Below are 26,917 nucleotides of genomic sequence, written 5' to 3'. Positions count from 1 at the left end.
CATGCATGAGGCTGAGGCACAAATATCACAAGTTCAAGGCCATCTTGGGCTACACCGGGCAATTTTTTATAAATAAATAAATAAAACAATATTTGTATTAAGGAAAAATATGAAAGTATAAAGAAAGGAAACAACTGATTCAAGGTCACTTGAATAGATCACTTCTTGTTACTAACTGCCAGCATACAAATGGGGCATTATTGTCCTAGAACCATTCAAAACTTCCTTATAAGACTCCTGGTGGTCAATCTGCTGCTCTAAAGAAAAACATTCTTTCAAAGAGCAACCCAAATAATTTTTATTAAAAACTTACCTCTGTAGATAAAAATAAAAGTTTGATTTTTATGGGAAACATTTTCTATTACCTTGTAAATCCTGTACAATGATTGAAACGATGTAAGCAGCATTCACAGGCCAGAAGCCAACATCTGTAGATGCTATTTCAAGGATCTAAGCTCTACTGTAGCTATTATATGATCAGGAGAGATTTTTCTCCCAGGGCCACCTTCAAGTTTTCCAGAATAATCTGCAAAGATCGTTTTAGCTAACCTTCAATCCCCAACATGAGGGAGGATGACAGGGCTGCCAGCCAAGAATTTCAACAATAATTCATACTTTCTGAGACATCCCTTTCAGATATCTGAGTTCAGTTAGTCAGAGATGAGAGGGAGGGGTGGAAAAAGAGAGAGAATCTCAAGAATATTGCTAATTCTAATTTTCACAGAGAGCCAACTAAAACAGAATTGAAAGCTATCTCAATATGATCCAATTTATATCACAAATAATAATTTTAGCATATAGAACATAACTTTCAAAAATGTTACTTTTCAAAATATTGACTATATATTTAGCATTAAGTGGGAATAATACAAATAATTTTTAATTTCTCTAGTTCTAGTTGATTTATAGATCTTCTTTTTGTTATTATTTCCTTTTCATTTTTATTTCTTGGTTTGTTTTGTTTGGTTGGTTGTTTATTTGGTTGGTTGGTTGGTTGGTTGGTTGGTTCTTTGGGTTTTCAAGAGAGGGTTTCTCTGTGCCCTGGCTGTCCTGGAACTAACTCTGTAGACCAGGCTGGCCTTGAACTCAGAAATCCACCTGCCTCTGCCTCCCAAGTTCTGGGATTAAACGCATGCGCCACCACTGCCCAGGCTTTATTTTTATTTCTTATTGGGGGCTAGTGGTCAAACTTTGTGCCTTCCTCAAGCTATACAAATGAGCCATTATTAAACCACACCCTCAGGTCCTGACTTTTAAAAATTATTTACAGTGTGTATGTGTGCACACACTTCTTGTGCATGCCTGCATGTGCACACACACATGTGCACATCAGAGGAAATTTGTGGAATCAGTTCTATTTCTTCATCTTGTGATACCCAGGGTTTCATGTGTTCTAGACAGCACTCTTCCAACTGAGTAACTGTAACTGGGGCTACAGATCAGCCCCAGCCCTTGATTTTTTTTTAAAGACAGGGTTTCATATAGGCTAGAATGGCCTTTAACTAGAAACCTCTTGCCTCTGGGATTACCAGAGTGGCAAGTATCTAAGTAACCCAAGTACTGGGATTACCAGCATGCATTGCCACAGCCAGCCATCTGTTCTTCAGTGGATATGTATTATATGAAAACTTACTCAAGAAGGCCAGAGAGATAGCTTAGTGGATAAAAGCACTTGCTTTTAAGTTATACACTTATGTGTGATTCCTGGAATCTATGAGCTGGGAAGAGAGAACTCCCAAAAGTTGTCCTCTGACCTACACACATACACACCACACACAAATTAATAAATGCAATAAAAATTAAAAGTAAATAAAACAAGATGTCAAGAGAAAACTTTGAGTGACCAGACTATCAAGCACTTGCATTAATTCATCTGATTCTAAAGATTCCAAAACACTGTAAATGCTAATGCATTTGAAAGTTCCTGAGAAACTCACTGATTCTTTAGCTTGCACATGAAGGACTCCTTCAAGTTCAAATTAGTCCTGAACACAGAAAACCAGCTCCCAGTTCTCTCACCAGAATGAAAAATGTAGCTCTTCTAGTTGTAAAAGCAGAAGCCACCACCATCCTGCAGATTGTGTGGGAGTTAGATGCCCTTCCTAAGGACCCAATCATAGGCAAAAAGCAGGCCATGAGATTTCAGACACCTGCCAGCAGCCTCCTTAGAAATTTGACCTCTTAATTGGGAGATGTGTTCAAAGCAAAATCAAACTTTCTATCTGTTTGATAATTAATTCAAGGAGCTAATGTTCTTTTTTCCAAGAAAAGATCTCTGACTGGGATTTTAGCTTATGAAAAAAGGAATATTTCAAAACATTCTGAGAGTTTGGTTTTCTTTTCCTAGAAATTACGTCCCCAGGCAGAACACTTAATGCTGTGGTTCTCAAATGGGAAGATATATTTCCTCTTTGAGAGATATCTGGCAAGGTGGAGAGACATAGAGTATAGTTGGCATGTAGTAGGTAGATCCTAGGAATACTGGTAACTGTCTGATGATTCATAGAACAAAGCAAGTCTGCCCAATGTTTAGCACCAAGGTTTAAAAACCCTGTGTGTGTGATAATGGTGGAAATCCTTTAGAAGCTTTGAAGATGCTGTTTTGTTTTGTTTTGTTTTGTTTTAATTTTGTCCTTGTTATAGCAAACTAACACATGGCTGTATCGTCCACAACCAGCAGGCCAAAACAGTCTTTAAATGTTCTCCTTTCTTGGTTATACCATACAATACTAGAATCCACACTTGGATGGCATGGAAAGGAAGCTAATTCTATGAGCAAGCTCCAGTCTGCTATGATCAAGCATTGACTTCTAGTATGGGCTTTCTGAAAGCACCTGGAGTTGGAGGTTGAGGTATGAGGTGTTTATTATCACCACCTCAAAATAGAAGGGGGAGAGCTAGGACTAGACAGGGCTGGGGTGGAGAATGCAGTGCAAATCTGGTACAGCCTCCACCAACCTGGACAGTGCTGGAGTCAATGTTTCCCTAAAGAGCTGGCTCAGAGTGGCCTAGCACATCTGTGTCTTTACAAGTGCCCTCTCTTAGCTATCACCCTGGCTCAGCCTCTCCTGAGGAGAACTGGGCCAGAGAATGCATTGTGGAACTGTAATGGCCCAGAGTTACAGAGGAAGAGTCAAGGAAGCCTCAAACCCAGATACCTCAAACATGAAGATATCAGGAGTTGGCTACCTCCTCCATCTAAACCTGGTGCCAGAAAGACAACTGCCCTCAACCCTAATAAGAATTCATCACTAATTGTTTGACCTTATAAGATTTTTCTCCCCCTGAACCTACACCCTCTGAGTATGTACATGAAGCATTTTCCAACATTCCTACACTGGCCAATGGTATAGTCATACAAACCTTGTCTCAGAGATCCTGCTCACCTCACTAGGGACATAAATATCCCTTTCCACACCCACTCCCTGAGTAAATGAACAAGATCTTCAAGGCCATTCCCAGATGTGTTCACTGCCCAAGGACTCATCACCCACTGAGATCCTGACTTGCATCCACCCACCTAGGTCCTACTAAGCTTCCCTCCCTCCAATCAAGCTCAATGCACAATGAGCTTTGCTACCCAGAGTGGGAAGTGGACACAGCAAGGGATGAGATTCAGTTGGAGACTCCAGTGCAGCTAAAGTGTGGGAATGAAAAGGGGGCTGGGGAAGGAAGGAGGAGGGAGGATAGACTACATCCAGCCAGAGTTCCTCCTATGCTCTGGGCAAACAGATGCAGGAGGGCTGCCAGATGCTTTCCACCTGGCCCCGGGTGGGCATCTAAGCCACTGACCCCACTCAACTGGGGATGGACAAGGAGCAGCCCCTGACTGGGGAGCCCCCCGAGATGACACCCAGTAGCCCCAGGGTTATAGGAGAGAGGGCTGAGGGAGAGAGGTTCCCACATAGGCAAGAGGAAGTGCAGCGGGCCTTGATGAGCAGAGACAGTCTATGGTTTTAGAGCTTTATTGAAGAAAGGCAGGGGGAAAGAGAAAAGGTGAAAAGGGAGAGAGAGACCATCCATGGCCAAGAGGAGAGAAGTGGGAAAAGAGAGGGGGGAGGAGAGAAGAAAGGCTAGAGAATAAGAGGGAGAGAGAGGAAGAGAGGAGAGAAGAGGAGAAAGTAAGAAGAGTGTAAGGGGAGTAAGAGCAAGAGAGTGAGGAGGGGCCAAACAGCCCTTTATATGGTGTGGTGTTATTTTTACTGTTGCTAGGTAACTGGGGAGGAGTATAACCTGAAGATCAGAAGCTTGGGACATTGCCTACATGACTACTAGCCATGCTTCTCCTGTGGGGGCAATGGAAGCGGTAAGAGGAGCCAGAGTTCCAGGAGGACATGAGAGAACTCCTTCTGTCCCATGTAGATGAATTATCAACACCGGTTCCCAGGGTTCAGACCTCAGCTCGACAGGAGACCAGACTGTCTGTGTATAGCCCAATGCCCCATACTAAAGTTGATGTTCATGTGTTAATAGCTGGACTCTCAGCTCCCAACACTCCTTGAAAGCATTCTATAATATACATCTCCATGAGTACAATGGGTACTTCCATTCCCAGTGAAAGGGCGTGCAAGGATCCATTAGTAATGTCTGCTATGAAGCAGGTGCAGAGCATCTTTGCCAGGCATTTGTCAATTCTACCATAGAGACATGTGCCAATAAGTCAAGACTATACTTGCAGTATCATGGAGAGAGCTGAAAACTAATTGGGTCTTACAACCAAAAAGAGCACCCAAGCCATTGCTTTCCTCATAACTCTGACAAAAATACCTGATGGTAGTTTATTTACATCCCAGTTTCAGAGAATGTAAGGAAGGAGTGCTGGCTGGAATGGACTGATCTGTAGACAGGAACTTAGAGCAGCAGCATCTCTCAAAGCCACTGACTCCAGGAAGTTGGCTCAGTGGGTAAAACACCAGCTGCAGAAGTGGGAGGACTTGAGTTCAAATCCCCAGAACCCACATAAAAGTTAGTCATGGTAGTATGTCATAATCCCAACATTCCTACAGTAAGATAAGAGACAGAGACAAGAGTGCCCTTAAACACACCAGGCTAGCTAGCATGGCATATACAGCAGTGGACAACAAGAAAGAAGAGTAGACCAGAGACAACAGGCAATAAACTGAGGACTGAAATCAATAAACTAGGAACAACAACAACAAAAAAAAATACAAAGAATCAATAAACAGAATGTTTATTGAATCAATAAACAGAGACCTCAAACTGCTCCCTCTCCACCACCCCACCACCACCCCGAGGACTGGGGACTGTGGCTTCACACAGCCAGACACCCACCTGGGGCCGCAAGGAGAGTATGCTGCAGTCCTCCTCATCTACCCACCCAGAGCACCAGAACTCTGGCAGGATGCAGCTTTTCTCCCATCTCTTTTATTTCCCCACACCCACTGCTCCCAACATATACACATTGAATAAGTGGTGAGTGACAGTCCTTTGAAATAGGGTTTTACTCTGTAGCCTATGGTGATCCAGAAATCACTCTGTAGACAAGGCTGGCCTCAACATCATGGTGATCCTTCTGCTTTACCTTCCATATACTGGATTTGCTGGCATGAGACTAAGAATCACACATATTGAAGTATTTTAAAATTACCGTAGTAAATTTAATGTTGATTCTCTAAAGTGGTATGCTCCTGTCCTAACTCCTAGAATAGTGAACATGATCTCACAGTGAACAGTCTTTCATTCTGGTTATCCAGCTCACACCCAGAGGCAGATGCTCTATCAGGGAGAAGTAGAAAACAGCAAACTGAAACATAACATGAACTCAAAATAAAAATTAAAGCTGAACCCAGAACAATGTCAGGTAAATGTTAAGCAAAAGAAAATTTGACAGACACATAAAGCAAAAAGTCCTATGTAACTGACAGGGTTTAGAGAGATACCTAAAGTCCAAGAATGTAGCTATCAAAGTACGGCAGAGATAGGAATAATTGCTTCCCAGAAACTCCAATGAACATTTATTTCCCCTGTTAGCAGCCACATAGCATCTTAGATACCAAACAGTGCAGGTCTGTTGTGGGAAATATTTAAAAAGATCCTGTCAACTCTCCACTGGGCCAGATTATGCTCCTGCACTCCTGCTGCCATTGCCAACTCTCTGGAGCTATCCCTGACTACGCCTGATTGCTGTACCTGACCCCTCGCTGTGTACCCAGCTCTCCTTTGCTTGTCCCTGGTGCTGCTTGTTCTTCCTCAGCCATAAACTCATGTAGTTGTCGATCCCACATTCCAGTAACTAAATGGAACCACCAACATCATGGTTGCATATCACAAGACCCAGTAACCCTGTAGAATCAAGACTCTTAAAGCTTACTTAACCAATAAGATTTATGTATCAATAATATCCCAATTTACAAGATGCCAACACAATAATTTCAGAGCTAATTGATAATGATAAAAGCTTTATCCCTGAGGGCAGCTGTACCTCTTCTCTCCCAAACAAATCCTCACAGGGTTTCCATTCCAGGTCTTTTCTGCTGACAAGTCTGCAACTGAATCCCAAACTACCAAACAAGTTGAGACAAGCCTGTTTGTGTGGACAACAAACACCAACTTAACAGTTTGTTTTGTTTTGGCACAGGCATATCCAATACAAATGGATCCAAGCTAGATTTTGAAAAGAAAGTTTATACATGTTTGTGCTTTCCCCCTCAAAACCCAGCTGGCAACAGATGGAGACACTATTCATCAAATCCTAATTGATCCTAAGAGAGGAGAGCTGGAGAGTGAAGAGCCTTTCCCAGACATTCTTTGGTCTCTTCCCTGAAGGAAAATTTCACTGCCATCTGGAAAAAAGCAGGCTGCTCCTTTCACAGACATTGTTAAGCTAATTACCAACTGGTTCCAATCTATAAATCCCAAAACTGTACACACACACACACACACACACACACACACACACACTATCCCACACCACACCTGCTGTATTCCTGTGTCTCTAGCTTATAGGTTATGAAGTGCTGCCACCTAAAGACTTAGAGCTGTGTACTATTTCTTCTCATAACTCAGTATGAGACAGAGTGAAGTACTGAGGGCTTTAGTGTGCATCACAGGTCAGGTTGCCATGCAAATATGAAAATCTACAACAGTCACGTAAAACACTGAGCACAGCAGCACATGCCTGTCATCCTAGTGCCTAAGAGATGGAAGCACGAGGATCCAAGGCATTGCAGTCCACTCAACCCAGCCAAATCGTAATCAGGAATTCTGTGGTTCAGTTAGAGACGCTGTGTCAAAAACAAGTTGGGAAACCATACATAGTTCCATTTGCCCTTAATCCCCACACCCAGGAGACAGGAGCTGACTGATCTCTGTGAGTTCAAGCCCGGCCAGGCAGGCTATGTAGTGAATTTCAGGTCAGTTATAGATAAATAATGACCTCAAAAAACTTTTCTAAGTGAGAAATAGTGAAGAAGACACCTGACATTAACTTCTGGCCTCCACACATTTGCACACATATATGACATGCATCTGCACCTACATAATACACGTGAGCACACATAGATAGATAGATAGATAGATAGATAGATAGATAGATAGATAGATAGATAGATAGATCTGTGATTTAAAGCATACATCTTTTACAAGAAAACACATTGGACTTCAGAGAGACAAAAGGACTTGTCACACTTCAAAATCATTGATAGCCTCTGTGCTGTAATGCCTCTTGAGACTCAATCCCTCAAGCAGACATCAGTAAGAAATACCTGCTTAATTTCAGGTGTTTGATGTTGAGAGATCTGTTCTCCCAAACACTGAACTTCTGTAAGCAGAAATAAGTACTAAGGCATTTGTGGTCATTCAAGTCCCTGATATCTTCAGATTCAAATATTAGTTTAATATTGCTCATGGTGTATATCTTATCCTGATTATTATTAATTAAGAGAGTATATATCCCAAGCCAGTTTCATTGTGGAGTAAATGTTGGTTAAGGTTCTCAGCACTGCTTGTGGGCTCTTGCCTTCGTTTCTCCTGGTCTCCAGGTCACAGGTCATGAAAAAGGGGAAATGAATCTTAGAAATCTGTCTGTGTGCAGAGCTTTTGAAAAGCTTGACACTGATATCTCCTTAGCAAGTCATTAATAACTAAAGTCTTCAGGTGGTCATCCTCCAGAGACCTATAAAAAGAAAATTAAAAGCTTGATCAATTGTACTTCTGTAAGATACTACATTTTTTATGACTACAAGAAATGAAATCAAATAAAACAAACTACCTTTCCTGAAGATGATTCCCATTCCTGCTCTTTAAGTCACAGTGGAATAAGTGACCTGAATCAAAGGCAAGAAATGTACTTATATACTCAAATGCTTTTATTCGCCAAGTACGTATGGAGTCCTACTCTGTGCTAAGCATGGGCTGGACTACATCAGTGAGGAAAAAAGTGATGATTTAAAGGAGCTATATCCTCTGAGCTAAGGGGGGCACAGGAGGTAAACAAATTTAGTTTCTAGTTTTCAGCAAAACATAGCCAAAGACTTAAAGATGATATCCCTTGCTGACCTCCAGAAGAATTAGCTGATTCTAGAAAGCTATAAACATCCACCCCGCAGCTGAAATCAGGTATACAGATTAAATTTAGTTAGCTATGCTAGTAACACCCACAAAATGCCGTCATTCAGAAGAACTACTGTTGCAGGGGAGTTTTCAAGTGTTTTGATTCTTCCAAGGGACTGGATTCTGAGACGAAGTATATGCTCCCAAAGGACTCTTCCTGGTGTCCTACTGTCTTCCATTTTCTTGCACCTGTTCTGCTATTGTATGCATACATATTCCCAGAGACTGTGGAAAAGAAAACCATAGAGAAAGTGGATTATGAATGTCTCAGTTAGGGTCTTACTGCTGTGAACAGACACCATGACCAAGGCAAGTCTAATAAAAAACAACATTTAATTGGGGCTGGCTTACAGGTTCAGAGCTTCAGTCCATTACCATCAAGGTGGGAGCATGGCAGCATCCTGGCAGGCATGGTGCAGAAGGAGCTGAGAGTTCTACATCTTCATCCAAAGGCTGCTGGTGGAAGACTGACTTCCAGGCAACTAGGGTGAGGATCTTATGCCCACACCCACAGTGACACACCTACTCCAACCAGGTCACCCCTATTCCAACAAGGGCATACCTCCAAATGGTGCCACTCCCTGGTCCAAGAATATACAAACCATCACAATGACAAACTTGCACCCAGTATTTATTGAACATTTGCTGTGTAGTCCACAGACTGGCTGGCTTGGCTTCTCAAGTCTTAAATATTTACTAAGAGAAAAAGAATCAAATGGAGGCAGTTTGGATTTTCACATGCATTTGAAAACATGTGCCTTCTAGTAGATCCTTTGAAAGAAAGTCAGTACTGTGAATTGACACTTTCAGCAGCTATGTGAATCTCCCTAGATGATTAATCCTCCATAAAGAGATATATTTTTAGGACATGCAAGAATTGATGGAGTCTAAAGCCTCTGGTCTACTTGGTTGTTCTATTCCAATGTTAGTTTCTTACTTTGGAAAATATATTCTTGTTATGAAAGATAGTCCCTTTAGGACAATAGTTCTCAACCTGTGGGTCAGGGGCCTTTGGAGGGTCAAATGTCATATATGCATGTCATATATTTATATTATGATTCATGAAAGTACAAAATTACTGTTATGTAGTAACAACAAAATAACTTTATGGTTGGGGTGAGCACAACATGAAAATTATATTAAATGAGGATACTCACTGCATTAGAAAGGTAGAGAACCAACAACTTTAGGGCAGATATGCATCAACTCTGCACAGATTTAGTTTCTAGTTTTCAGCAAACATGGCCAAAGACTTAAAGATAATATCTCTTCAATGGAATCAAATTGAAGACCCAGAAATGAACCCACACACCTATGGTCACTTGATTTTTGACAAGGGAGCTAAAACCATCCAGTGAAAAAAGACAGCATTTTCAGCAAATGGTGCTGGCACAACTGGCAGATAGCATTTAGAAGAATGCAAATTGATCCATTCTTATCTCCTTGTGCAAAGCTCAAGTCCATATGGATCAAAGACTTCCACATAAAACCAGATACACTAGGGCTGGTGAGATGGCTCAGCAGGTAAGAGCACCCGACTGCTCTTCCAAAGGTCCTGAGTTCAAATTCCAGCAACAACATGGTGGCTTGCAACCATCCGTAATGAGATCTGACTCCCTCTTCTGGTGTGTCTGAAGACAGCTACAGTGTACTTAAATATAATAAATAAATAAATCTTAAAAAATAAAAATAAAAAACCAGATACACTGAAACTAATAGAAAAGAAACTGGGCAAAAGCCTCGAGGACATGGGCACAGGGGGAAGAACACCAATAGATTATGCTCTAAGATCAAGAATTAACAAATGGGACCTCATAAAATTGCAAAGCTTCTTTAAGGCAAAGGATACTGTCAATAGGAGAAAAAGGCAACCAACAGATTGGGAAAAGATCTTTACCAACCCTATATCCGATAAAGGGCTAATATCCAATATATACAAAGAACTCAAGAAGTTAGACTCCACAGAATTAAATAACCCTATTTAAAAATGGGGTACAGAGCTAAACAAAGAATTCTCAACTAAGGAATACCGAATGGCTGAGAAGCACCTAAACAAATGTTCAACATCCTTAGTCATCAGGGAAATGCAAATCAAAGCAGCCCTGAGATTCCACCTCACACCAATCAGAATGGCTAAAATCAAAAGGTCAAGTTACAGCAGATGCTGGAGAGGACAACACTCCTCCATTGCTGGTGGGATTGCAAGCTGGCACAACCACTGTGGAAATCAGTTTGGCAGTTCCTCAGAAAATTGGACATAACGCTATCTGAGGACCCAGTAATACCACTCCTGGGTATATATCCAGAAGATGCTCCAACATGTAACTAGAAAACATGCTTCAATATGTTCACAGCAGCCTTATTTATAATAGCCAGAAGATGGAAAGAACACAGATGTCCCTCAACAGAGTACTGGATACATTTATACATGTGGTACATTTATACAATGGAGTACTACTCAGCTATTAAAACAATGACTTTATGAAATTATTAGGCAAATGGATGGAACTAAAAAATAGCATCCTGAGTGAGGTATACCAATCACAAAAGAACATACATGGTATTCACTCACTGATAGCCCAGAAGCTCAGAATACCCAAGATACAATTCACAGACCACATGAAGCTCAAGAAGAAGGAAGAACAAAGTATGGATACTTTGGTCCTCCTTAGAAGGGAGAATGATGTATCCAATGGAGGAGTTACAGAAACATAGTGTGGAGCAGAGACTAAAGTAAAGGCCATCGAGAGACTGCACCACCTGGGGATCCATCCCATATACATTACCAAATCCAGACACTATTGTGGATGCCAAAAAGAGCTTGGTGACAGGAGTCTGATATAGCTGTCTCCTGAGAGGCTCTATGAGTTGCCTGACAAATACAGAGATGGATGCGCTCAGCCTACCATTTGACTGTGCACAGGTCCCCAATGGAGGAACTAGAGAAAGGACCCAAGGAGTTGAAGTGGTTTGCAGCCCCATAGAATATAAAGCAACCAGTACCCTCAGAGCTCCCAGGGACTAAACCACCAACCAAAGAGGGACCAATGGCTCCAGCTGCAAAAGTAGCAGAGGATGGCCTAGTCGGTCATCAATGGGACCCTTGGTCCTGTGAAGGGTGTATGCCCCAGTGTAGGGGAATGCCAAGGCCAGGAAGCAGAAGTGGGTGGGTTGGTGAGCAGGGGAAAGGAAGAGGGGATAGGGGTTTGTGGCAGGGAAACCAGGAAAGGGGATAACATTTAAAATGTAAATAAAGAAAATATGTAATAAAATTTAAAAAGTGACATCTCTTAACAATTTTTGTGAGCCTATAACTATTTTTGAGTTTAAAAAAGAATAACTCAAAACTTTACTGAACCTTCCCATGACTGCCACCCCCAAAACTATCTTAATTGATCTGAAGATTTTCCAATCAATCTCATAGATGAAATAATAAAATATTGGCGGAAGAACTGGGAATAAAACTCGGAAAGCAGGGTATCAAGCAAGCTATGACTGCTTATTATGTGGTTAGATAAAACCTTAACAATAGTAAAAATGATTCCTGCAGTGCTGATCAGTAGTAGAAGTTATATGCAGTGTTTTCATGCCAAGAACACCCAATATGCTGGAGAGAGGCTTACATATTAGAAATAAGGAAACTGAGGCACACCGATGTTAACCTACTTGAGTACATAGCTCTAATAGTAACAGCCAAAGGTAGGAAGGAGACTGTGTCATCATCTATTCATTTGAACCTACAAATAGTATTTATGGTTCACATTCTGGATCCTACCAAACATTTAGTAAATGACAATAAGAAACAGCACATACAGGTCAATACCAGAGTTTTGTAAATCTGTACTATGTAGAGCCAGTCCATTCACTGAAAGATAATTCATCTTCTAATGTGGATGTTAACACCATTATTCACTGAGAAACCCATTCTACACACAGACACAAATACTCACAAACATATACACAAATCTATAGCACCAAAACAAGCCTTATCCAATAGTTCACGCTGGAACTTGAAAATGATAGCTAAGCTGTCCATCGAACAGTCAGGTTCAAAACAAGCCAAATGGTTATGACTGCATGCACAAAGCCCATGCAAGGTCAAGTCAGTCAAAACCTCAGTCTATACATGGGAAGGTCGATCAGTAACTGATGGATACTGGTATCGGAACAGTCAGTCTTCTTAGGAATGTGACTTCGAAGAAGCTACCCAGGCTCCAGTGATGTCCTAGACACACAGAGGCAGCACTAAGTGCACTGAGTAGGTTTGTTATTTAAGAGCACATAAGTTGAAAAGAAAAATGTGTTAGAAGAGGGTAGAAACTGAAGAGGAAAAGGGGAGATGAAAGTGGTCAAAGTACATTACATCCATGAAATGTTTGCACTTTCCTTAGTAATAATCTAGGCATGGAGGTACATCTTAACTCCAGTGCTGGAGCAGTGGGATGAAGAGACAAGGTTCCTGGAGCCCACTGGATCCCCATTCTAGGCAAATTAGTGAGGTCCAGGTACAGTGGGAGCCCTTATCTCAAAAGTAAGGAAGAAAGCAACTGAGGAAAATACATAAATACAAACATATACTGGTTAAAATAATTTTTGGTAAAAAACATAATTTTGTATTGTATATATTTAACAAAATAAAAATTAAATAGATTAATGTTTATAAAGTACTTACAAGTCTGGTAATGGTGTTAACATGATGATTAAAGACATACATAGTTCTAATTTTACAGGAAACCAAGAAATGGCATAAAATAAACTTTAAATATCTCCAATAATAATGGTAACGGTCTGGGGTTGTATTTAGATAAGTCATGGAACACTTGCCCAGTACATGCAAGATTCCAGGTTCCAACCCAAGCAATGTAAAACAACAATAACAATAACACCAATAAAGAAGAGTTGCTGAGGGCCTGGGGTCACACCACTTCCCTTAAAAATGAAGTGCATAAAACTTGTGGAGTGTTCTGTAAAATGAAGGTATGATTTTCTTTGCAATGGTCGGACTCGTGAGAGATAAATGATAGATTAAGAGTTGTGAATCTGACCCAGGATGTATGGCATAGGCATTGATTGTTTACAGGCATGTAACACACACCTGCTGCTATTGTACCCAGAGATCGCTCTGCCTCATCTACCTGCACCTCACGACTCAAGACTCAGTCTCTCTCCCAAAGAGTCACATCAACTCTTTTCATCTCAGAGAGCCATATGACTGGGACCCATTCTCAAAGCCTGATTAAATACTCAATACTGATTAAGCATAAACAAGGATGGTATTTCAATCACAAGAACATGAAAATAAAATGCTTTATTGCTGTGAAGAATGAGAGCACCAAGTGACATTTGACATTGGTAAAGACTCTCTATTTGTCCTCATACACTTTTAATGAATTACTGAAACTTGAAATTCCTAAAACCTATTTAACATACAACAGGTTAGGATGAGAGATATATTTTCAATTTAATAAAATATCTTAAAAGGTGATGTTCTTTAGGGAAAAACTGGAAGCCAACAATAAAATATGGCTAACTTCATGCCAAGACATCTAGAGCGGACAGGAGCTAAGTTACAGAACATTATCACAACATTCCATAGTACTCCTGAGTCTGTTGCCTAATATTTGACAAAGTGATTCTCATCTTTATTGTAATGGTGTTTAAAATGCATAGACACCTCCACACAACAGGCAAAGTCTACATCATATCCACTTTTCAGCTGTGGAAATGGAGACCCTGAAATGCTAAATGCAAGATCACATGGAAAGGTGCCAGTTAAACCAACTTTCAAACCTCAGCCTGTTAATTCCAGATCTTTGGCTTATCCTAAGCCTCTAGCCATTCCCAAATCTCCTTTCTTCCCTTAAAAATGAAGTGCATAAAACTTGTGGAGTGTTCTGTAAAATGAAGGTATGATTTTCTTTGCAATGGTCGGACTCGTGAGAGATAAATGATAGATTAAGAGTTGTGAATCTGACCCAGCTGGCCTATAGAAATGGAAGCTGATAAAGATAGCTAAAGAATCTTTGAGCTTGACCCTTAAAGAAGTTTGAAATGCCACTTGCTTAGAATCTGGGTAGACACTGGTGGCTTAGCCAATAGAACAACAGAAGTGATGCCTTTCTTTCTTTCTTTCCTTCTTTCTTTCTTTCTTTCTTTCTTTCTTTCTTTCTTTCTTTCTTTCTTTCTTTCTTTCTTTCTTTCTAATTTAGTTTTATTTTTGATTTATTTTTATACTCCATATTCCATTCCCCACCCCTCCACACACACATCCTCCTTCTATCTGCTCCACATCCAACCCCTCCTCCCGATCCCACCCTTTCTCCAAGTGGATGCCCCCATCCCCCACCCCACCGGACCTCTAAACTCCCTGGGGCCTCTATTCTCTTGAGGGTTAGGTGCATCATCTGTGAATGAACACAGACATGGAAGTCCTCTACTATATGTGTGTTGGGGGCCTCATATCGGTTGGTGTATGCTGTCTGTTTGGTGGTTCAGTATTTGAGAGATCTTGGAGGTCCAGATTAATTGAGATTGCTTGCTACTCCTACAGGATCGCCCTTCTCCTCAGCTTCTTTCAGCCTTCCCTCATTCAACAACAGGCGTCAGCTACTTTTGTCTATTGGTTGGGTGCAAAAAACTGCATCTGACTCTTTCAGATGCTTGTTGGGTGTTTTCAGAGGGCAGTCATGATAGATCCCTTTCTATGAGCTCTCCATAGCCTCAGAAATAGTGTCAGGCTTTGGGACCTCCCATTGAGCTGGATCCCACTTTGGGCCTGCTGCTGGACCTTCTTTTTCTCAGGTTCCTCTCCATTTCCATCCCTGTAATTCCTTCAGACAGGAACAATTATGGGTCAGAGATGTGACTGTGAGATGACAACCCCATCCCTCACTTGATGTCTGGTCTTCCTGCTGGAGGTGGGCTCTATAAGTTACCTCTCCCTGCTGTCAGGAATTTCATCTAAGGTCTCTCCCTTTGAGTCCTGGGAGTCTCTCAACTCCCAGGTCTCTGGTGCATTCTGGGGTTTTCCCCCAACCTTCTATTTCCTGAGTGAAGATTTTTTCCCAATATGTAGGTGGCCAATTTGTCTTATTGACCATGTCCTTTGCCTTACAAGTAGCTTTCCAGTTTCATGAGGTCCCATTTATCAATTGTTTATCTTAGAGCATGAGCCATTCAAGTTCTATTTAGGAAATTTACCCCTGTGCCAAGGAGTTCAATGCCTTGTGATTTTCAAGCCTGGACCTCAAAAGGCTACAAATTCCCTGGAGAGAGCCAAACCACCATGAAGAGTGCTCAGCTAATCCTGACAGAGATATTGCAGAAAGAGGGCAGAGGATCCAACTATACCCAACCTACAAATGTCTTCCCATTTGGACCCACCATGTCAGACCAACTGGCAGAAGAATAGTACTGGAGGGACTCCACTGATCCTCATGAAGGTAAAAACTGCCCAAGCAACAGTTACTCGCATTGCTGGCACAGTAAAGTATCAGTTATAATAAGATGGCTAGTATTCCAAGTGAGTAACCTTTGGGGGCTACCAAGAAATATATAATCAGAAAGAAAAATGTGTCTTATTTACCCTTAAATGATGTTTAATTAAACTCATTACCCATATTTAAAAGATGCATATTTCATATATGCTAAGGTAGATGCCCAGCTCCTTTTGACTCATAAAATTCTAAATTCCTGGCCTTGTCTCCAGGTGGCAATACTTTGATGGAACTGAGAAAGGGTGATGTCTCCCATGCATTCAATGCCATTGAGGAATCAACTGATTCTTTTCATCTGACCTGTTTCAGTTACTCGTGGTGTCTGCTTAGCCCTAAAGTAGTTTTCTCTAGCATGCTTATTTTTGCAAAGCATAGTGAAAAATGAATCCATTAGTGGTTTTTTGGTATCTAAATCCACAAAATGAACTTAATTCAGAAGATACAGAAACATCATACCTGGATCAGTGGCTTCTCCATCAAACACAGTCTCATATACAGTGGTTTCCTTTAAGAAAGAAAGAAAGAAAGAGGGAGGGATGGAAGGAAGGAGGGAGGCAGAGAGAGAGAGAGAGAGAGAGAGAGAGAGAGAGAGAGTTCACATCAGTAATAAAGCCAACTTGATAAAATTATTTTTGCTGTGATTTTAAGCAAATGACTTTTGGTGGTTATTCCTAATTTTGTCAACTTGATATAACCTAGAATCACCCAGAATGATGCTCAGTATGGTGTTATCTAGATCAGGTTGGGCTGTGGGCATTTCTGGGAGGGGTGTCTTAATTATGTTCGTTGATGTAGGAAGACCCAGCCTGAAAATGGTTTGGGGCTCTCAACTGTTCAGAGAGGAGAAAACTAGCTGAACCCTAAGTCCCCATGCATTCCTTGCTGCTGACCATGGCTGTGATGTGACTGGCTACTTCAAACTCCTGCCACGCCAGAGTGTAAGATGGCCTCTTTGTCTCATAAGTTGATTTTTTGTCAGGATATTTTCATTCATACACAGAAATAAGACTAGGACACGATTACTTGCAAGTAATCTGTAGAAGGTTAGCAGTTTAGAGACTAAAACTTCCCATTAGTCTTACCTCCTCTCAAACACATCCCTCACATTTTTTTCTGCCTGCCATGGCCTCTGTTAACTCAGATTTCTCTCTTAATGGGAATCTTGTATGAGAGGCATTAAAGGTCACACTGTATGTGACTTCCTGACTTTCTAGGACATCAGAATGCCACTCTATTTGGGCCAGTATTATAAGAACAAATGAGGACACACACAACAGTGCCCTCGAGACCAAGCAGCCTTGGCACAGCCACGGGCATATCGCTTCTAGTACTCTGCCTAATAAATGTCTGTTGTGTTCTGTTATGGAAACACCAGAAAACTAACTTGGATGATCAAACAATTGTGTGGCACCAGCCTCCTTAAAGAAGGCCTGGGGCTAGGGGTGTTGAGCAGGAACCAGCCTGTGAAACAAGGCCATGGCCAGCCAACACGATAGCAGAAATGTCCAGAGTGCAAGGGAAAGAACTAGAGAAAGGTGAAAGATGAAAACTAAAGGTGCCCTTTCTCATTCTGTGCTGCATTACGGATCCAAGATGCAGCCCTCCGTAGCGTATTTATGTGCATTATTCAGTGATGACGCTTTGGCCAATTTGAATTGTTGTGCCTTCTCTGGGGCTATATTTACCATCTGCTAAAGACTCTAAGGTTGAGGATTTTACCCAGGTCTGTTACTTGTATAATGTATTTTCAAATATTGTCTTAAATTCTAAGTAGTATAAAATAATGTGAGGTTTACATTTACCTATTCATGTTTTTGCTATATGCACATATATTTTAGGTAAATTTTGACCTTACCAAGTTCCTAAAATTTAACTTGAAATCCCAGCTTTGTAACATACTCACTAATTCAGCTAAATAATGAACTGAAATTATTTTATTTCCTTCCTATAATGTTTGAATAGATTTTACCATATGTTTACAAGGAAAAGCTTCAATATGCAGAAAAAAATAGACAAAAATGCACTTACTGTTAACACTTCTAGGTTTTTGTTCCTGGTTTCTGTGATAACATTTTTTTCTCTTTGACTTCTATCTCCTGTTTAAAAGAATACACTAAATGAGTAAACAAATAAATAGTAGGTAAGTATGTCATGGGTGGCACTTTTAAATGACATGGGGGTGGGCTTGCAAGATGACTCAGAGTTGAGATAATTGTTGACAAGCATGACAACCTGAGGTTGGTGCCCACATGACAGAAAGGAACACCCTGACTCCCTTTGGTTGTTCTGTGACCTTCCACAAAATAAAAATTGAAATATAGGTGTGGTTACTTCAGCAATACACACACGGAAACTGAAGTGGTCAGCATGGCTCCCCTGTAAGGATAACATGCAAATTTGTGATACAGTTCATATTTTTTTTTAAATAAGACTAAGGATGTTCAAAACAGATTTATGGAAACTATTTTGTAAGGTTCATATATACTTGTGTGTGTATGTATTTAAGTATTTATATATGTATATGTGTATATACATATAAAAGAATATTTATATAAATATTATACACACACATAGTAGAGGTCAGGAAGAGGCTGGGCAAAGCAGTGTCTTCTAGACATGACAGGACCATTGTATGAGGTCACAGCAGCTGTGATGTCTGCACAAGACCTGTCTAAGAACAAACCCCTCAGTATTTGAGCATGGAGTAAGGAGAGACTCACAGGCCACACCTCTCTGAAAAGCCACACCTCTCACTGAAAAGCCACTGACAGTTGATGGCTCTGGCAAAAGGGTTATCAGCTGTTTTCTTTTTTATAAGAGTGTGGTTTCTGGTAGCTCAGCCATTCTCAGAAGACATGAAGTTGTGAAGTAGTGAACACTTAGGAAGGTGAATGTAGGAAAATTACAAGGTGGTATGGGAGTGACTATGGTCAAAATACATTTCAAGAAATTCTCAAAAAATCAACAAAATATTGTATTAATATAAGTGTATATAATTTTAAAATTATATAATCCAAGAATAATTAGCAAAGTATATCTTACCTACAACATATTTCATTCCTCTGTACAAAAAAAATTTGACAAAACATCAGTTAAATTATGATAATATATGTTGAAAATCATTTCATTCAATAATTAACATGTAACTGTATCACATCTAGTTTTTTTTTTTTTACAAAGAAGTAATAATATGGTTTTCATTAGCTGTTCCCATCTGCTTTACCACACCATAAAAAAAAGTCCTGTGTCTGTAATGGAAACACAGATCTAACTCTGACGTTTGTTACCCTGCATGGAAGTACAGTTATGTGATGGTGTCTGTGCATGCGTGCCTGTGTTACCGAGATTGAATCCAGAGCCTCTTCATGCTTTACATTACCTTTCTTCATTTTATTTTTTATTTTGATAAATGGTCTAACTCATGCTGCACTTGAATCTGCAAACCTCCAGCCTCAATCTCCCATGGATTTGGGATTATAGGCCTGTGTCCCTAGGCCAGGTTCCAACTTTACTTTTGAAGCTATGGCATTCTTTGCCCTGAAGCACTGTATTGACAAATGGCAACAAGAGCAGGTGTGTTTTCTATCCATTTCTTTAACCTCAATGAACTTTGAAACCAATCAATTGTGTGGAGAGAGAACTGTCACTTACTACTTACATGTCCCTAAATTAATTCCTAGTGAGTGTCAAACACCTGTCCATGAAACCACTTTGCCTCAAAATAATATGACTTTTTTTTTTTTTTTGCTGACAAATTTTTTTGTTTTAAAAGACTTCTCACAGACAGTACATTCTATCCCCAAGTCACGTAGTGCTGATCTTCCATTTGAGCAGGGCTTGGTTTTTATTTTATTTTATTTTTTGCTGTTCTTTTGTTGTTTGACAGGTTGGAGTTTTTAAAAGATATATTATTTTATTTTTAATTTGTGGGTAGGTTTCCATGGAGCCTACAAGTGAGATCCTTTGTAAGTGGAACTACAAGGGGTTTTCAGCCTCCCAGAGTTGGTGCTAAGAACTAAACTACTAAACTCCCATCCTCTGCAAGAGCAGTAACTGCTCCTAACTTTTAAGCCATGTCTATATCCGCGTATTTCTGTTTGTTTGATGTGTGTGTGTGTGTGTGTGTGTGTGTGTGTGTGTGTGTGTTTGACAAGGTCTCATATAGATAAATCTATCCTCAAATTTGCTGTGCAGTTATTGCCTCTGCCTCCTAAATGCCATCAAGCTAACCTCTGTTGCTGGTTTTTAATATTTTTTTAGAAATTACAATTACATAATATATCTTTTCTTTTCCTCCCTCCAATATATACTTCCTTGCTGTCTTTCAAATTCATAGCCCCTTTTTTCGTTAAATGTGTTGCATATGTGTGTGTGGCTGTGAGTATGTATATGCATGTGTGTTTATATTATATATAAACTGTTTAGTATGTGTAGTGATTCTGTATGTATGCATATGTTTTCAGGGTTGACCATTTGGTATTAGATAACCAGTTGGTGTGCTCTTCCCAGAGAAGACTCTGTCTCCTGCTTTTGACATTCCTTAGTTGTCTATAGTTCTTTGCATGGGACCAAGGTCTCAAAAACTTCTGCTTTATATATATTAGGATATCCATGCTAGGATATCCTAATTCAGCTCATACTTTACTAAGCCAGTTCAATTCCTAACTTGTCCCTACGATAATAGTAGTCTTCAGCCCTCATCAAGCAAACTTCTGCTTGCAAGAGACAAAGACCATTACAGACAACCACAAGCCATCAAAATGCAGAATTGTGAACCCAAATGCCAACTGATACAACCACAGCAAAGTTCCTACATCTAATGCTCATTGATAATTGTGGAAGAGGGGGTGAAAAGATTGTAAGAACCCAGGGATCAGGGAGTTTGCTGTGAGACCGTCTACAAGAAACATTGCTGTTTACTAAAGAAACCCCCCACAGCACTTCAGGTTAGAGAGGTTTGGAGATCTCTAGTAAAAGAGACCATTGAGTTTTGTACCCCTAGTATTTTGTCTCTCTAAAGCACACTTAGGAAAAATCACGGACAGTTAAGATTACCAAACTTTAATTCATTCTAATTCTTTACTTCAATAACTTAAAAAGAAAAAGGAAATCCACATACTTGAATTTTGACTTGGAGACTTCCTTGGTCATTCTCTGAGACTTGGTCTTAATGTTTCCATATCTCCAGAGTAGAAAACACATCCAGGAAACCAATCCAACAAAGAAAACAGCCATCAGAGTAAAGACGAAAGGAACATACCAGTCACTGCTTTTGTACGTGTTGATAGCTGTGTACACAATGGTCAGACCCTTTCTCTGCTGTAAAAAAGTATTTCAGAGCAAACAGAGCATTAATCCCTGTTTTCAAAGCACATCTGTTTGCACAGTGAAGCATCAGTACAGAGCACCATTTTGATACAGACAATGGGATACGAACTCTTATATATGTGTAAGTACCCAGGTAACAATGAGAAACATGATGACATAAAAGAGTCACCAAATTAAAACTGTGGAGAATAGAATTGCATGGAGTAGCCACTCTGTGCTCCAAAGCAAGTAATGTCTCTTTTTGTTCACCTCAATATTTTCACCTATAAAATTAAGAGATTGAGCTAGATGATACACAAGATCTTTTTAGACTTGTGTGTCCCTGTTAATTGCTCCCTTTTGTGTATCTTGAGGTAACTGTGCATTCTTGAAAATTAAATACTCAAGGAAAAAGACTTTTTAATGCTTTATCTTAAAGGCCACAAAACAATACATTATACCCTAAAGTCGATCAAATAGGAACATTCATTTCAGGTGGCTAATAAGCCATTATGTAATTCAGGAGAGGGTTCCCATATCTGCTTTATAAATTATAAGATACTAAACGGTGTGCTAATGTTATAGAGTTGGACCGAAGATTATATAAAATGATGGCCATAAGACGTGGTGCCATGCCTGGCACATCATGGGTTCCCATTGTTATGGTAGCAAAGTTCTTCAAAGTGTCCAGTTGCAGTTTTTTTTTCATGGTTGTAATCCACTGAATAGTGCTCCCTTCTATTGAGCAAGACCTTCAGATTATTTGGCCAGCCATTTAGGGGTCCTCTACATATGTGCATGTAACGTCCACTACTCCTGTACACACAATATATATTCATAGAGCCCTATGGTTGTTTGAGGTAGTGTCAAAGTCTAAAGGCATATGAAAGAGAGCAGTGGTCTGATTATTTGTTTAGCATTTCTGGATGATATTTGACTTTGCAGTAAAATATTTACAGCATAGAAACTCAAATCAAATTCTCTAGCTCTTTACTTCAGAACTGGTTGGAGGAATTGGTGTGCTGGTTCTCATCACGTTAATATCTATGACAGCAGTTCCTGTCTTGGGCTTGACAGCTTTGCCATATTGCAGGTTGTCATCGATTACATGTACCACAAGATGATATTGCAGCTGCAGTTCAGTTCCAGATTCAAAGTTGAAAGGATTCTTCACAACTAATTTTGGAGTATTTGAACCCCGAGATGGGTCTAATTGGAAATGAAGATTTTCATTTCCTTTAAAAGGAATAATGAGAAAGTAAAATTATTTTAGAATACATCAAATGGTCTCAAGCTACCTTAAAATTATGTCAAAACCCAGAATGTGCATATAAATTAACATCTATGTACACTATAAATTTCCATATCTAAAAATAGCTTAAAATAAAGTTGAAATAAAATAAGAAATACTAGCCGGGCGTGGTGGTGCATGCCTTTAATCCCAGCACTCGGGAGGCAGAGGCAGGCGGATTTCTGAGTTCAAGGCCAGCCTGGTTTACAGAGTGAGTTCCAGGACAGCCAGGGCTACACAAAGAAACCCTGTCTTGGAAAAAAAAAAAAAAGAAAAAGAAATACTTATAAGGGGAAAATGTTTTTAAACTAGGCATGTTACGGTAGCCCTAAAATCTCAGCACTTGGGCAGGAGAGGCAAGAGGATCAAAGCCATCCTTGGCTACATGAAGAGTTCAAGGCCAACCTGGGCTACAAAAGATGCTATCACAAAAAGAAAAATTGTCTAACCCCCACATGTAACCAGCAAATCTTAATGCTACTATCTGATTATTCTGCCTGATTTTTTCCTCTTCCTTTATTTGATTCTCACATTCAACTTAGTCTAGACTAATACCTATTGAGCTAGACAATCCACAGTACAAATAATGTCCTTAAGAAGTAAAGCCCTTGTAGACAAACCCAGGGCCTTGAAGATGACATTATTGTAAACAAGATGAGCATTTCTCCTTTCTTCATGGAGCTTATCATTTAGCAGTAGGTATAACACCAAACAGTCTTCATAGTTTATTACCTATGTGTTTGCTGCTATCTACACTCTCCCTTTTTCAGATGAGCAGCAGCAGTCTGAGCCTTGTGAAAAGGTCTTATTGTTATGATCAAGAGGAATTCAAGGACCCTGTTTTCCTGATGTACTGGCTAGTTTTATGTCAACTTGACACAGCTGGAGTTATCACAGAGAAAGGAGCTTCAGTTGAGGAAATGCCTTCATGAGATCCAACTCTAAGACATTTTCTCAATTAGTGATCAAGGGGGAAAGACCCCTTGTGGGTGGGACCATCTCTGGGCTGGTAGTCTTGGTTCTATAAGAGAGCAGGCTGAGCAAGCCAGGGGAAGCAAGCCAGTAAAGAACATCCCTCCATGGCCTCTGCATCAGCTCCTGCTTCCTGACCTGTTTGAGTTCCAGTCCTGACTTCCTTTGGTGATGATCAGCAGTATGGAAGTGTAAGCTGAATAAACCGTTTCCTCCCCAACTTGCTTCTTGGTCATGATGTTTGTGCAGGAATAGAAACCCTGACCAAGACACCTGTGTATACTTTCTCTTGGTTTATGATTTTATGTGTTGATGGTATTCAGAGTTAAATAAATAGCTAGTGCCATGAATATGTTCTACATCTACCTTAGATGGTTCTATGTAACAATTTCTAGGTGTCTAATATATGGTTGGTCTCAAATAAAGAAAAATATCCTATAAAAGACAAATTGGTGACTATAACATTTATGTGAATCTGTATAGAACCAGCAATAATAGAGTCAACATCATGTTGCCTTGTGAACTTGAAACAATATCATCAGATGGGAAGATGTCATCTGTTTTTCAGCTGGCTACATGGATAACAAATGTAAATCCTTGTGTTAAAATCTACAGCATTTTTTCAAGTTCTGAGTCTCTTTGAAGTCACAGGAGTAACTGAGTTGAACATGTAGACATGAAACAAAGTACTAGTTATGAGTTAGTGTAACTCTTATAAACAGTCACTTCTAGGGTTACATATCATGCTTGACATTGTATAGCTAATGTCAACTTGACATATGTTTGTGATTAAAAGAAATAACTAAAGTATGTACCAGAAGCTATTTCAAAGCGCATTTCAAAATCTTGTGAATCTCTGTCATGACAATTTAGTTTGAGGCCATCGACATTTGTCCCAGCAATAACATTGTCAGAGATGATTGCTGTATATAGATAGGGTGTGCAGACAGGTGCTTCATCATTCTCATCTTCAATGTCAACAGTAACCTGTCAGTGATGAAGGGGAAAAAAAGTCACATCCACAGCATGAGGCTATTTATACACAAAATCAGAAATGAGCATCTGGATGGACAGATCATCCAGAATTATTAAGTAAAAAGTCTAAAACTTTCTGAGTTTGTAGACACATGCTTGGAAAGTCTAGGTGTCAATCACTAGTCGGTGGTTTATTATTCTTGGGTCAGCTGTGACATTCTTTGTCCCCTTTAGGGAGAATTTTTGGGCTCATTAGATGAACTCTGTGGAAAGTACAGTTATGTAAATCATAGCAAAAGTAACACTGAAGAATGCTGTCTCTGAAGATAAAGTACCCTGGACTCTGAATTGCCTACATTCAGTAGCAAACACACCTAGAAGGAGGTTCTTCTAACTTAACTAGGGACTCTTCTGGACCATTTCCCGAAGCACAATGTAGAAGCACAATGTGTGTCTGACCTTAATGAGGGGTGTTATCAACATTTTTGTAATTAAATATAAGTCAGGAAGCTGTGATTTACATAGGAAAAGATCAAAATATCAAGGGTTTGAAAAATGTCAGTGATCAAATCCCAGTCAGCTTAGAAAGATTGTCTGCCCACCTCTCCAATGACTAATAATTTTCCCAATGACATGAGCAGAAGAATCCCTGGTGTGTCTATATCTGCAAGAATTATCTTGTTCTAAAAGTTTTATTGAATGTTTCAATAACATAGTTAAGTTCTGGAGGAAATTGTGAACTACTTGTGTTACTTCTCTATAGACTGAATAAAACAAGATATAGTATTTAGTATGTGCGATTTTTAAATTTGTATTTAATTAATTTGTTTATTATTGTTTGTTTTTTAAGATAGGTTTTTTTCTACATAGCCTTGGCTGTCGTGGAACTCACTCTGTAGACCAGGCTGTCCTTGTTCACAGAGATCCATGTGACTCTTCCTCACAAATTCTAGGATTAAACATATGTGCCTGGATACTCCAATACTCTTGACGTATTGGAGAGAAAGAAAGAAAATTGAGTGGTTGAATTAGAATAAGAACAAAGCTAGGGATGAAAGGGTAATCCAGACCATTCAAGCACTGCGGATCCTGAAGATGATGCTATAGCCTAATCGAGAGTAGTGAGGAGTTGATATTTTTTTCGGGAGTCCACAAGTAGAGATGCGGTTCTAGAAAGCAGTCTGCTTAATCAAACCAAGTACAGTCAATGAGGCACAGCCAGGATGTTAGTAAGAGATGGGTGAAAAGTAAAAAATAGAATGGCTGAAGGATTGAAGAGAGGATTTAGGGCACATGACACGGAATGTGTACACAGACCTCAACCTGTCTCTTTGAGCTGAGTAACCTCAATAGGCTATATAGTGTCTAAGCCTCCTCCTTCTGAGATGCTCTCTCTTGAGTCACTTCCCTTCATCTATTCTCATAAGAGTCATATATATTCTTTCAAATCTTTCTCTGATTCATCACTTTCTTTGCCATTCAATTAAACATCATTTTCAAACATGGGTTCTTCCTTTTATAAACTAACTTTATCATCGTTGGTTGGGGTTAAAAGTGTGTACTAATGGAGTGTCCGTATTCGAGCCAGAGGTATTAAAGGTGCTAAAAGCTGAGCCACACCAGAAATAGAAACAGGCTTCTCCAGTAAACAACATAATCTTGGGGTTCACAGTGTGATTGAACATCATGCAACCACACTATTTTGAAATGTCATAAGTGTCTATAAGAAAACTGGCCAAAGTACCTTACATTAAAAACCACTCTTATGAGTATCATCCCAAACCTTCCAAGCTTCATAATTCCAGGCTCTCAGCTCTGTGAAAGTCATTCTAATCATTGATGCAGATAGGTCTTATGACCTGACAGTGACATTCACTCAAAATACACAAAAGGCAAAATCCAGTAACCACACTTTAAAGGCAAAAGTACACTGATAATCGGTGGCAGTTTTACAAATCAAGAAATCTGGACTCCAGAAGGTTGCTGGGCAACAATAATCCTTAGATTCATTAGTAAAATATGTTCCATAATAAATTAAACATCATCTTATAACAAGACCACACAAAGACCAAACAAAGAGAACTTCAGACCAATCTCCCTTATGAACATTGATGCAAAAATACTCAATAAAACTCTTGCCAACTGGATCCAAGAACATATCAAAATGATCATCCATTATGAGCAAGAGGGCTTCAACCTATGGATAAAGATATAGAGAAATCCATCATTGTAATCCACTACATAAACAAACTCAAAGAAAAACCACATGATCATTTCATTAGATGCTGAAAAAGCACTTGACAAA

The 26,917-nt window shown here is 39.8% G+C and overlaps 1 protein-coding gene across 3 annotated transcripts in view; it reads right to left on the bottom strand.

The window, feature by feature from the left end:
• Positions 1 to 7,872: 7,872 nt before the first annotated feature.
• The window catches only part of LOC110309746 (cadherin-related family member 3-like), a 118,284-nt gene continuing 99,239 nt past the window's right edge, over positions 7,873 to 26,917 (bottom strand). The window contains exons 13-21 of one of the 3 annotated variants that reach the window (XR_015044712.1): positions 24,453 to 24,624; positions 22,369 to 22,610; positions 21,187 to 21,386; positions 19,110 to 19,129; positions 18,096 to 18,163; positions 16,524 to 16,572; positions 8,620 to 8,796; positions 8,231 to 8,285; positions 7,873 to 8,134 (exon numbers count right to left, since the gene is read on the bottom strand). Coding sequence is in view for 2 of the 3 variants with exons in the window: in XM_085828907.1 (XP_085685033.1) it covers positions 8,642 to 8,796; positions 16,524 to 16,572; positions 18,096 to 18,163; positions 19,110 to 19,129; positions 21,187 to 21,386; positions 22,369 to 22,610; positions 24,453 to 24,624 (906 nt within the window). In the remaining variant the exon portion in view is untranslated. Of the gene's footprint in view, positions 8,135 to 8,230; positions 8,286 to 8,313; positions 8,797 to 16,494; positions 16,573 to 18,095; positions 18,164 to 19,109; positions 19,130 to 21,186; positions 21,387 to 22,368; positions 22,611 to 24,452; positions 24,625 to 26,917 lie in introns of those variants that run through there. The other 2 variants (XM_085828907.1, XM_085828908.1) reach the window with 2 other exon arrangements.

Source organism: Mus caroli, unplaced genomic scaffold (genome assembly GCF_978045245.1).
Source record: "Mus caroli unplaced genomic scaffold, Mus_caroli_1 scaffold_12, whole genome shotgun sequence".
NCBI lineage: Eukaryota > Metazoa > Chordata > Mammalia > Rodentia > Muridae > Mus > Mus caroli.
This window is presented reverse-complemented; position numbering and strand designations above follow the sequence as displayed.